This window comes from Capsicum annuum, chromosome 4 (assembly GCF_002878395.1).
Source record: "Capsicum annuum cultivar UCD-10X-F1 chromosome 4, UCD10Xv1.1, whole genome shotgun sequence".
NCBI lineage: Eukaryota > Viridiplantae > Streptophyta > Magnoliopsida > Solanales > Solanaceae > Capsicum > Capsicum annuum.
The window spans coordinates 231,300,349-231,313,137 of NC_061114.1; the positions used below are offsets into that span (position 1 = coordinate 231,300,349).

At 38.6% G+C, this 12,789-nt stretch overlaps 1 protein-coding gene and 1 long non-coding RNA gene across 4 annotated transcripts; both read left to right on the forward strand.

The window, feature by feature from the left end:
* Nucleotides 1-4,154: 4,154 nt before the first annotated feature.
* On the forward strand, nucleotides 4,155-4,729 carry LOC124897828. The gene is made up of 3 exons (XR_007054801.1): nucleotides 4,155-4,265; nucleotides 4,556-4,614; nucleotides 4,690-4,729. It is a non-coding gene; the product is annotated as an uncharacterized LOC124897828 (long non-coding RNA).
* Nucleotides 4,730-5,050: 321 nt separating this feature from the next.
* Nucleotides 5,051-8,382, forward strand: LOC124897829. 3 transcript variants are annotated; one of them, XR_007054802.1, is made up of 4 exons: nucleotides 5,678-6,054; nucleotides 6,280-6,613; nucleotides 6,783-6,902; nucleotides 7,061-8,382. XR_007054802.1 is itself a non-coding variant. In XM_047411419.1 (3 exons), the coding sequence occupies exons 1-3, from the start codon at nucleotides 6,465-6,467 to the stop codon at nucleotides 7,062-7,064; spliced, it is 273 nt and encodes a 90-aa protein (XP_047267375.1). In that variant the 5' UTR covers nucleotides 5,051-6,464; the 3' UTR covers nucleotides 7,065-8,382. The 3 variants fall into 3 exon arrangements, 2 of the variants coding, with proteins under 2 accessions (XP_047267375.1, XP_047267374.1); XM_047411419.1 differs by having other exon boundaries at nucleotides 5,051-6,613; XM_047411418.1 differs by lacking the exons at nucleotides 5,678-6,054; nucleotides 6,280-6,613 and having other exon boundaries at nucleotides 6,628-6,902.
* Nucleotides 8,383-12,789: the final 4,407 nt, after the last annotated feature.

The following is a 12,789-nucleotide window of genomic DNA, read 5'->3' on the forward strand; positions in this document are numbered from 1 at the left end:
CATGGGTTGATGATATGAGTGTGGTACTAATACTAACCCTCCTACCAAGAGGATTGGGTGCTTGTTTTGCTCTCTCTTTAGTTTTGCAAGATCTGATTTTGAGGACAAATTCCTTTCAAGATGGAGAGGATGATACAAGCATGAGAAGAGCCAATAGCACAAGATATTATCCAAGGTTCAAGCTTTGGAATTGACAAATAATTGAAGACTTTTTAGAGCATTCTGAAGCCTTGTTCAAGAGAAGAAAGGAGGAGGAATTATACACTCAATAGGTGCCTCAAGTGAATGGAATTGAAGACATTTTGCACTCCAAAGTAACACTCAAGAGGTTCCCCAATTCCTTCCCTCATTAAGGGTGTTTTTGACAATTACTATGTAATAGTATAAATAGCAACATTAGCTTATTTTCTTATCAGATTTGGATAACATTTGATATTACTCTTATATTGTAGCTTAGTTCCTTAGTTCTTAGCTTGTAAACTCGAAATTGTGACCTTGAATGCATTTGAATAGGTTTTCATTTGTGTTGGGTATTTTGGCAAGAAAGGTAAACTTAAGGAAGAGTGATTCCTTTGGTCTACCTAAGAGGAAGGTTTGTACTCTTAATGGTGAGGTGTGATTGATGGTTTAATACACCATCTTTTGTTAATCATCTATTAGGAGGAAGGATCTTTCTATCTATCCTTACATTTATACAATCTTCTTCTTCATCTCCCTTCTAGTGTGTTGTTTTCTCTTTGTGTACTTGCTGATTTTTGCATTTTGGTGTCTAATTTCGTGTGTTGATAGTCCTTTACGCTATCATGTACCCAACTGAAATCATATTCAGCTAAGAATTCCATCCACGGTGCTTGCTTTGGACTTAGCTTCTTTACAAACATTATCAGTCCACACCACAAAGCGAGTACCCAATAAGTACACCCTTCAAATCTGCAAGCAATGCACTACTACCACCATTTCTTTTTCATGGGTCGAATACCGCTAATCCTCATCATTTAGTTCCCGACTTCGAAAAGCCACCGGATGACCTTCTTATACCAACACACCCCAACAACTTCGTCAGATGCATCAATATGCACTTCAAAGGTAACTCAAAATTAGTCAACTTCAATATACACTCCAAAGCAATGGCTTCCTTCAATGTTTGAAATGCTGCATCACATCTTTCGGACCATTCCCATTTGACATCTTTTCCCAACAAATCTGTCAATACGGCTTTTTTCTTTGAGTAGCTTGCTATAAACTTGTGATAATAGTTAGCCAATCCCAAGAATGACCTTAAGTCTTTAGCCCCGCTAGGTGTCCGCCACCTAAGTTGCTTGGACTCTCCAAAAATGGTGCCGCACCCATGTTGGATTCTTCAAAAATACACTATTTTTGGAGGATCTGACACGCACCCGTCAACATTTTTGAAGAGCCCGAGCAACATAGTCTGCCATTCCATAATTGCTTGCACCTTCTTTGAATCCATTCTTACTTGGTTTTTACTTACCAAATGTCCAAGGAACTTCACCTCATTATGGGTAGATTCACATTTCTCCATCTTCACATAAAGTTTGTACTCCCTCAAACGAGTGTGGTGAAGTACAATGTTGGAGACAAGGTGCTTTGTAAACTCAGTCCTCAAATCTGGAAACAGAATGTGAGCATGAAGAGGTTTAGGGGACTGATTCCTAGATATAATGGTCCGTGTGAAGTTGTTGAAAGAATTGTTATAGTTGCTTATAAATTGAAATTGTCGGAAAGATTGAAGATTCATCCCACATTCCATGCGAGTTTTTTGAAACCGTATTATGAAGATGCTAAAGATCCAGGTAGGAGCAAATCAAAGAGGGCTCCTCATTGAATATGAAACAGTATACACTAAGATACCGAAGATACTTGATCATTGGGTTATGGAAAACAACAAAAGAAATACAAAGACAAAATTTCTTATACATTGGAAAGGCAAAGTGAAGAAGATGCAATTTGGGAAAAGGTTCAAAATTTATGGCATTCAACAAACAAATTTAGGACTATCTTAAAACCTATGTTGCTTGGACTCTTCAAAAATATCAACGGGTGCGTGTTGGAATCTCTAAAAGTAGTGTATTTTTGAGGAATCCGACACGAGTACGGCATTGGAAGTGAAAAGTCCATGCAACTTAGCTTAAAATAGCTTCGACGAGGACGTTGAGTTCATCTAGTGGGGGTGCATTATTAGATTCATCTAGTGGGGGTGCATTATTAGACCCTCAGTCTGGCATGATAATCAGCAAGGCAGGTCAAGGTGCACATTGGCCTTGACATGGTCTATACAAGCAATGTGTAGGCGTATTGATTATGAGTTAGTGTGTAACTGATGATGACCAAGGTGTTGGAATGATGGCAAGACAACCTTGGGCACAATGTGCGACGATAGATGCATGGCACCCAAGTGGGCATGCGTGTAGACAGTGGCATGGCATAAACATTGGTATGACACAAACATTGGCATGACACAACCAGTGGCATGGCGCAGACAGTGGCACAACATAGGCAGTGGCATGGCGCAGACAAGACAAGGTAGTGGCTTGAAGGCATGACATGACCGAAGCTGAAATATTCTAAGTGTAGGAAGAAAGCTGGAAAATATTCTAAATGTTGGAACATGAAAAATTCGGCTAATGGCAAGGCTGCCCACGTGCTTGTTACATAGGGCAGTTGCATTTCGAAATTTAAATGTTGCACATGTAGGATATTCAGATTTATACTTTGAATTATTTGGATAAGTCAGTTTATGTTATGTGGAAAACATGCAAGCCATGTCCAAGGACATGCTGCCAAGTGTAAAAGTTGTAACCGCCATTGTGCAGTCTTTTTATATGTTGTTGTAATTGTCCAAGGCAGTAGAGAGTGGTGTATGCCCTAGAAAATTCGTGTGGTACTTGAAATAAAATTTAAGATTGGGGAATAAATTTGAAAAGCTATGGGAAGTAATACTATACCTTTTTTATGCAAATGAATGACCGTAACTTATTCATCGTGAACCCAAGGAAAGGGTAATGAAGTTCAAACGTAATATGAAAGAACACATATCAAGACTTAAACTAAAAATTTAGATGATGCAAAATCTTAAAAGAGGGGGAGAAGTACGCAAATAAGAAGTCATTTGGCAAATATCTCAGAAGCATAGCATCAGACTAGCAGACAGCAGAACTATGGGTGGACAGGCAGCATCTGTTCCTTTTTTTTTTCTCTTTGTACTTTTCACTACTGCATTGTGGTGGTGCACTATTCTAACAGCATCTGTCTTTTTTTTCAAAGATAAACAGGCCCTTTCTGTTGTCTAGTGCTAGATTGAGATAAGACTTTTGCAAAGAAAAGTGTAAACTGCATGAGAAACTGGATCAAACGTGACTAGACTAGATCTGGCCTAATATAGAATTATGACCCATAAGATGCAGTGAGATCTTGGAATATAAGATCCAGCTAAGATTAAGAGAGCAGGTCGCAGTTTGATAAGAAACAGACCTAGGGCATAACTCAATCCCAAAAGCTAGCTCACGAAGTGAGGATTACCAAAACCTTAATAAGGAAACAAAGCACTACACTCCCATGCCGTTGTGGGACTCTTAACACTCCCCTCACATACAAGTCTGAACATTTGGAGCATGGACAATATAATAACATGGGGTGAACCAAGAATTATGATGGACATGACTATGATACCATGACAAGAAACGGACTCGGGCTTAACTCAACCCCAATGCTAGCTTATGAAATGAGGATTGACCAAGACCATATAAGAAAACAAATTACCACATCCTACACCGATGTGGGACTCAAACACCAATAATTCTACATGTCTCCTTAACTAATCTTGACTTTTGAGTCTGAAATTCACTTACCATTTGGACCTTTTATTATTCATATCTTCAACAGATTGAAGTTGTTCCATTTCATTCAGGAGACGTGACTTAACAGATTTTGTCCTATCATTTACTGAATTCTGAGTAATTAGGGGTTATATGTATCTTTGTATGCTCTAGAGTCTGGGGTATCATGTCAGACATTTATTTATAGCTTTCGTCTAGAGGAGTTCTTCTGAAGCAGGTGTAAATTTCTATTCAGTAACTGATTGGTGATTTTCCTTGCCAACACGTGTTCAGCAATGGATATCTGAAGATTAAGCACATGACTAAAACTTTCATTTTTATTGGCCTTTTCATCAGATTCTATACAAAAGCCGATGCGATAATAGACTAAATGAGATCAGCGCAAGAACTTCTGCTGACAAAAAAGAGGTAAAACTTGTGCTTAACAAATTTGAACACGTCCAATGATATGTAATGTAATAAAATTCTAAAAAATATGAAGATAAATACAAGCAGACTGGAGATGTTGCTTCTAAACTGACAATTGAGGAGTCCACGTTTCGGGATATTCAAGTACTTCTTTAGCTCTTTCTAGCCCAATGCACTGTGGCTCTTTCTAGCCCAATGCACTGATGCTAACTCTTATGTTCTACTAGTGTCTAGTAATTTGTGCAAATCTAGCGAGTTTTTGTTGTGATATTTTGCTAAAACTTTTGCAGGAGAAAAAAATGGATCTGTATAGGACAATTGTCAAAATGGTAAAACTGATGCTATCCAGGTAGCTATATTTTACTACTAATAATTTGCTGGAGATATGTAGAACCAATCAAAATTCAGTCCCTGGTTTTTGTAGGATCGTGCTAATCAGATTCAGGCAGACCTCGAGGGGCTAGTAAAAATTTTGAATGAACGCTGCGAAACTTATGGGTTACGGGACAAACCAACTAATCTGCTTGAGATTCCATTTGGTACTGTTGTTTTACAATTAAATGTGCTTTCATTTAGTTACTTTATGTGTCTTTTCTCTTTATATAATAAAATCCAGTTTAAAAACATGGTAGAAAATTATTTCCTGCTACTTTTGGTTCTAACTCCATTTGAGTAATTGTTTTTTGCGATAGATTTTGATTCCACTGGGCTGTTTATTTGTTCTTTAAAGTGCCATTTATGTATTGTTTTTCATTATTAACGTCTTGCCGGCTACATTAGGGATTTTTTCCATTTCTGTAATTTATCTGGGAGAAGGTTGGAGTGACTTCAGTGGAGGACAAAATGCGGGAAGTCTGATTGAGATGGTTCGGATATGTGATGAGGAGGGGCACAGATGCCCCGGTTCGTAGGTGTGAGAGGCTAGCATTGGATGGTTTTAGGAGGGGTAGGGGTAGGTCGAAGAAGTACTGAGGAGAGGTAATTAGGTGGGACATGGTGCAGTTACAGCTTACTAAGGACATGAACCTAGATAGGAAGAACTGGAGGACGCAAATTAGGATAGAAGACTAGTGTCAGTTTGGGTTGCTAGTGTAAGGTTTTACTTGGTGGGGGGTATTATTCTTGTTATGAGACCTTGTTTCATGCTTTATTATGATTTTGTTTACTTTTCTCAGTTTACTATTACTTGTGGGTGTCGTATTTATGTTATGTCATCTTGTTCCATGCTTTACTATGAATTTGTTTATTATTCCTTGTCTTGAGCTGGGGTCTATCGAAAATAGCCTTTCTACTTCTTCAGAGGTAGTGGTATGGACTGCGTACATCTTACCCTCCCCAGACTCCACTATGTGGGAATACACTGGGTTTGTTGTTGTTATTGTTTCTGATTATAAAAATAAAATAGCACCTGTTGATCATATGAGGATGCCATCTGTGGCACGTATACTAAAAACTAAAACGGATTATTTATATATTTCAATTTCTCTTGTGAGACCTATTACTTTAAATTTAAATCTTATGTATCTTGATCATGAGTTGGGACTAACTCTGATTTTTAAGAGCTGTGTGTGTTCATCTAATGGTCAGCACATTGGTGGGGAAAATGGGATAGCATGCCATTTTGATCTCTTATGTTTTTAAACCTAAGTTGTCTGATTTTCAATTGCTTTACTTTTTCTTTTTTAATGTTTTCTGACACGTTAGTGGGATAAATTTGACAATAAATTTTTTAATATTCAAGAGGAGGCAGCAGACTGGGATGGAGAGTGGGATAAATTTGACAATAAAGGTATGCCGTAAGATGCCATATTTGAATCTAAAAGAGGGGTCAAAGTGCCTCCAGAGACCTGATTAGTTTCTGTCATTTTTAGATCGAAGGACTTTCATAGTGCCTTCAGAGATCACTGGATCAACTTTTTTTTTCCTCCCTAAACTTTGTGCTATTTTATTAATATCTTTTTCAAGTTTTCGAAAATTTAAACTCATCACATTGTTGAATAATTGTCCTCCGCAGAATTCACGTTTGTGAAAGAGGTCACCCTTGAAGTATAAAATGTCATTGCCCTTCCTAAACCAAAATCTTCACTGGTTCGGGAGAAAGCATCTTCTTTGAATGACCACGCTACTGGAAAATCATCTGCTGATGCCAGCACTGATGCAAAGTTAGCTAAGTTGCCAAGCCCTGTAAGAGACAGAGCAATGAGTGATGGGGAGACTGCCCATACAGCAAGAAGTTCCACTAAAAGTCCAACCAGGAGTAACGCAGTTGAGAGTTCGTCAAAAGAATTTGAAGAATCAATGAATAGGAAGGAGCCTACTTTTGATGGTTCTCCCCGTGCTGCCCAAAGGTAATGTGGTTATTTTTTTTCCTTTTTTGGTGATTTAATCTGCAGTGGTGGTATGCTCTCCAAATAATGAAAGACCTTTTCTATTATTCAACCTTATTCTTTAATGGAATTCAGCTGTTCTGAACTGTCAACTTTCCTAGAAATCTGAACTTCTCTATGACTAGAGCAGTGAACAATGGGGAGCTGAATCTGTGTTCTCTGGGGACAAAAGTTTTGATGAATCTGGTTGGGGTACATTTGATACAGACCATGATGTAGATGCTGCGTGGGACATCAATGCTGCTGCTAGGTAAATTGATACATTTATTTCATTTTAGTTATAAAGAAAAGCAACTCGTTTTGATACCATGTTATTCTAGATCCTTCCTTTTCTTCCTTCTCTCTTATTCTTAGCTCAAGTAATACAGAAATCTAACATGGTATCAAAGCCATCATGGCTGATTGAAGGTGATAATCGATGCTAGAGATCTCTGATTTCACCTAATCAATGAGAAGTTCAGCTGCTGTTGATCGTTCTCATCTTGCACTGCTGTGTCAATGGCGGTTACTCAAAACTCTACTGCAGAAGCTGCAACTACAACTGCAGCACCTGGGAATACAGCTACGTCTGGAGTAGATCCATGGCATTAAGTCTAGTAGGAAAAAATAAGGTAGGTTTTGTAGATGGTCAATATCCAAAATATCACTTTGCTGAGTCGTTACATGATCAATGGGAACGAGTTAATGCAGTAGTTTTGTCGTGGATTATGAATTCAGTGACAAAGGATCTATTGAGTAGCATCATATATGCTTCCAATGCTCATAATGTATGGATTGATTTGAAAGAACGATTTGATAAGGTGAATGGTTTTAGAGTTTTTTTTTTCTGCATAGAGAAATTGTTACCCTCTCTCAAGGGACTTTTTCTGTTGCTGACTATTTCTCTCGCATGAGAACTCTATGGGATGAATTTGATGCACTTATGCCCTCTCCAAGATGTAATTGTTCTGAGTCTAGAAGTTATGCAAAACACTTTGATTACCAAGGGGTTTTGCAGTTCCTCATGGGTCTTAATGAGACATACTCTCAGTGTCAAAGCCAGATTCTGCTAATGACACCTATTCCATCCATCAACAAGGTCTATTCCATGATTGTAGACCATGAAAGTCAGCGGTTCATAGCTTCTAGTTCTTCCATTAGTCAGGTTACTGATACATTAGATACAACAGCCTTTTTTACAAACAATCCAGGACACAAAAACAAAGGAGTGTATCTGGGACCTGCTAGCTCGGGTTCTAGCAATCCAGCTAAGACTGCGGGAAGTTATAAAGGCAGGAAACCTGCATCTAATTACAGAGGTGCTCCACAGAAAAGGTCCCCGGTGGTTTGTAATTTTTGTGGGTATAATGGTCACACAAGGGAACAATGTTTTAAACTGATTGGTTATCCCTTAGACTGGCCTAAATCTAAGAAGAATGGAGAAGGACAGTACGCACACCAAGTAGGGAAGGTTGCTCCTTATACTTATCCTGATTCTGGATACTCTATGGACACACACTGTACAAGTGATCAGCTGTCTCAGTCTAGTGCAGTACAAAATATATAACGTCACACTCCATATTTTACACTAGATCAATACTAACAGATTGTGATGCTGCTGAATAAAGAAAAAAAGGAAAAGGCTTCTACTCCACCAGCAGCAAATGCAGGTATTATGCTAGCTCCAACTAGTTCCACTGTTAGTGATAATTGGATCATTGACCCTGGTGCTACTAATCATATGGTGTCAAATTGTAACGCTCCAAAAATGGGTTTCGGAGCGTCACACGGTGCTTGAGGCTACGAGTAGCGCCAAGCTAACCCTTTGAACTATTTTCATTCAGTTCAACACGAATCAATGGGGTTTCCATAAATAACCCTCAAATATCAACAGAGTAATCATCATCCAAGAATAAAAGAATTTCAGAAAGATAACAAAATACGACTTATTAGTCAACTCCCAACATCTATACTAGTCTGACAAGCCTATAAGAAAATCAATAAAACCAGCGAGCCATTGAGACATGCCCCAACTGTCTCATACTCAGTTATCAAATGTAAACAATTCCGTGAAACCAACATCAGACATTACATCCTCGGAACATGAGGACTCACCACAACAGAGGATGTAGAAAAGCGTGCCCGAAGAATCACTGTCGAACCTGGAACTGAGCACCTAAACGTACATTCCAAGAAAATGCAGCCCACATCCGAAGATGTGGGTCAGTACCATGGAAAGGAACCAAGTATATGGGGGCGTATGCAGTTTTATAAACATCATCATCATAAATATTTATAAGAAATATGCAGGATGTATGAAAGACTCACATAGCCCGAAGAAAATCATCATAATCATGAGAAGATGAAATAAGTATAATAACACATGTGAGTCATCAAATAATTTGTCAATCACTTTCAGTTCATCAAGAATATCAATTCTCATAATGTAAATATCATTTAAATCTTTTAAAAGAATAACTTTCACAATTCCACTTTCAAATCACTTCACCATTCACCATAAACACAAGGAAACACACACACACTGGGAGATCCTATAACCGACATAAAACATGTGAGCTACATGGAGTCCAACATACAACCCATGTTGGAGAGAGCCGTCCTATCCTTGCCATCGGAGTAGGACTATCGATATCAAATTCACACAAACTAGTGATCACTATATAAATCAGCCTCAGGCTCACTCCTACGGGGGCACATAGTTCTAGGGAAGTAAGGTCGCTTTATACCTCCCACTCGGTGCTAAAGATTTTTCCCGGACTTAGCTTAGATCATTTCAAAGACAATCCACAACAAAACAATTTCAGTAATATATAAATATACATCGGGAGCCATCATGCTTCCCATCTATCAAAATCAACCACGTTGTGAATTTCTTTCACACTCGAGTTCAAAACAATTCCATTAAGATCAAAAAGTCAAATCATTCAAAATATCTCAAATATTCAACATCAACGTGCTTATAACACACACTTTTTCAAAAAAAAAAACACAATTTTCAATAGAGATTCACGACCCAAATATCAAAATCATGATAAATATCATTCAGGTGGGAATACTAAACTCTTGCATCATACCACCAGGTCTTTGGTTTGTTGGCATGTTTCACACTTAGCTACAAATGCTGCTATATCTTTCTTCATGCCACTCCACCAATAGATTTCCTGAAAGTCTGGGTACATCTTGGTGGCACCAGGATGAATAGAATATCGCGCCCCGTGCACTTCAGCCATAATCTTCTGTCTCAGATCATCAACATTCGGGACACACAATCTACCCTGCAATCTCAACACAACATCTCCCCCTTGGGAGAAAACCTCTACTTTTTGGTCCTTGACTGACTCCTTCAGTCTGACCAAACTAGCATCTAAGTATTGCTTTTCTTTCACTTCCGAAACCAAGGAGGATTCAGAACTACTATGAACCCCTATACTTCCTTCAACAGAGTAAAACAACCTAACCCCCAACCTAACCCCCAATCGTCTCTGCCTAAGATTCAATTATCTCTATGTAAATACATACTGCAGACTCTTATGATCAGTGAAAACATCAACATGGACACCATACAAATAGTGTCTCCAGATTTTCAAAGCAAATACAACAGCAGCCAATTCAATGTCATAGGTGGGGTAATTTTTCTCATGGGGTTTCAACTGTCTAGAAGCATAAGCTATCACCTTACCCTTCTGCATCAATACACAACCCAACCCTACTCTCGAAGCATCACAGTACACCACAAAACCATCAACACCATCAGGCAATGTCAAAATGGGGGCTGAAGTGAGTCGAGTCTTCAATTCCTGAAAACTCTTCTCACAAGATTCGAACCATAAGAACTTCACTTTCTTTTGGGTCAACCGAGTCATAGGAGACGCTATAGAGGAGAAACCCTCAACAAAATGGCAGTAATAGCTAGTTAAACCCAAGAAACTTTGAATATCAGTCAGAGAAATAAGTCTAGGCCAATTTCTAACAGCTTCGATCTTTTGGGGATCAACTCTAATACCCTCGAAAGAAATGATATGACCCAGAAAAGCAACCGACCTTAGCCAAAACTCACACTTACTGAACTTGGAAAATAACTTGTGATCTCTAATGGTTTGCAAGACAGTTCGGAGATGATCAGAATGTTCATCCTCACTATAAGAGTACACCAGTATATCATCGATGAACACTATGACAAACATATCCAGATATGGTCTGAACACTCGATTCATGAGGTCCATGAAAGCTGCTGGGGCATTAGTTAACCCGAAAAACATAACAAGAAACTCAAAATGGCCATAACGAGTTCAGAAAACGGTTTTTGGGATGTCATACTCCTTAACTTTGAGTTGATGATAGCCGAAACGAAGGTCTATCTTTGAGAAATAACTTGCACCTTGCAATTGGTCAAACAAATCATCTATTCTCGGAAGGGGGTACTTATTTTTTATGGTGACTTTATTCAGTTGGCGGTAATCAATGCACATACGCAAAGAGCCATCTTTCTTTCTCACAAACAACACAGGGGCACCCCAAGGAGAAATACTGGGCCTTATTAAACCCTTATCTAGTAGATCTTTGAGTTGCTCTTTCAACTCCTTAAGTTCTGTAGGGGCCATACGATAAGGAGGAATAGAAATGGGCTGAGTATCGGGAAGAAGATCAATCCCGAACTCTATCTCTCTATCAGGAGGTATCCCTGGGAGATCATCCAGAAAGACATCAGAAAACTCATTGACGATGTTAACAGACTGGAGAGTTGGATTCTCAGACGTAGTGTCTTTGACTCTAACCAAATGGTAAATACACCCCTTAGAAATAAGCTTTCTAGATTTGAGGTAAGAGATAAAATGACTCTTGGGTGACACAGAATTCCCAGACCACTCAAACACGGATGCACCCGGAAACTAAAACTTGACCACTCAGGTTCGACAATCAATAGAGGCATAAGAAGAATACAGCTAGTCCATACCCAGAATCACATCAAAATTTACGATGTCTAACTCAATCAGATCAGCCAACAAGACTCGTGGAGGCATATTTCTGAAAAAGGAGAGCACAAATCAATAGCAGAGAGAGACACTTTAAGCACGATAGAATTCTGAAAGAAAGAATCATACTTTTTCCTAAAGCGTCTTGTAGCCTCTTGCTCATAGATGTGGTGCGCTACATGCCAATGATCAAGACTCTACTTAACTCGGCTTGTCAGACTCCCTAGGACACCTTAAAACCTTAGCTCTGATACAAAGTTTGTAACGCCCCAAAAATGGGTTCTGGAGCGTCACACGGTGCTTGAGGCTATGAGTATCCCCAAGCTAACCCTTTGAGCCATTTTCATTCAGTTCAACACGAATCAACGGGGTTTCCATAAGTAACCCTCAAATATCAATAGAGTAATCATCATCCAATAATAAAAGAATTTCAAAAAGATAACAAAATACGACTTATTAGTCAACTCCCAACATCTATACTAGTCTGACAAGCCTCTAATAAAATCAATAAAACCATCGAGCCATTAAGACATGCCCCAACTGACTCATACTCAGTTATCAAATGTAAATAATTCCGTGAAACCAACATCAAACATCACGTCCTTGAAACATGAGGACTCACTACAACAGAGAATATAGAACAGCGTGCCTAAAGAATCATTGTCGAACCTAGAACTGAGCACCTGAACCTATATTTTGAGAAAATACAGCCCACATCCAAAGATATGGGTTAGTACCATGGAAAGGAACCGAGTATATGGGGGTGTATGCAGTTTTATAAACATCATCATCATAAATATTTATAAGAAATATGCAGGATGTATGAAAGACTCACATAGCCCGAAGAAAATCATCATAATCATGAGAAGATGAAATAAGTATAATAACACATGTGAGTCATCATATAATTTGTCAATCACTTTCAGTTCATCAAGAATATCAATTCTCATAATGTTAATATCATTTAAATCTTTCGAAAGAATCACTTTCACAATTCCACTTTCAAATCACTTCACCATTCACCATAAACACAAGGAAACACACACACACTGGGAGATCCTATAACCGACATAAACCATGTGAGCTACATGGAGTTCAACGTACAACCCACGTTGGGGGGAGTCGTCTTATCCTTGCCATCGGAGTAGGACTATCGATATTAAA

Coding starts and splice junctions, on each gene's coding strand:
- LOC124897829 (XM_047411418.1), top strand. CDS start 7,542: ATGAGAACTCTATGGGATGAATTTGATGCACTTATGCCCTCTCCAAGA.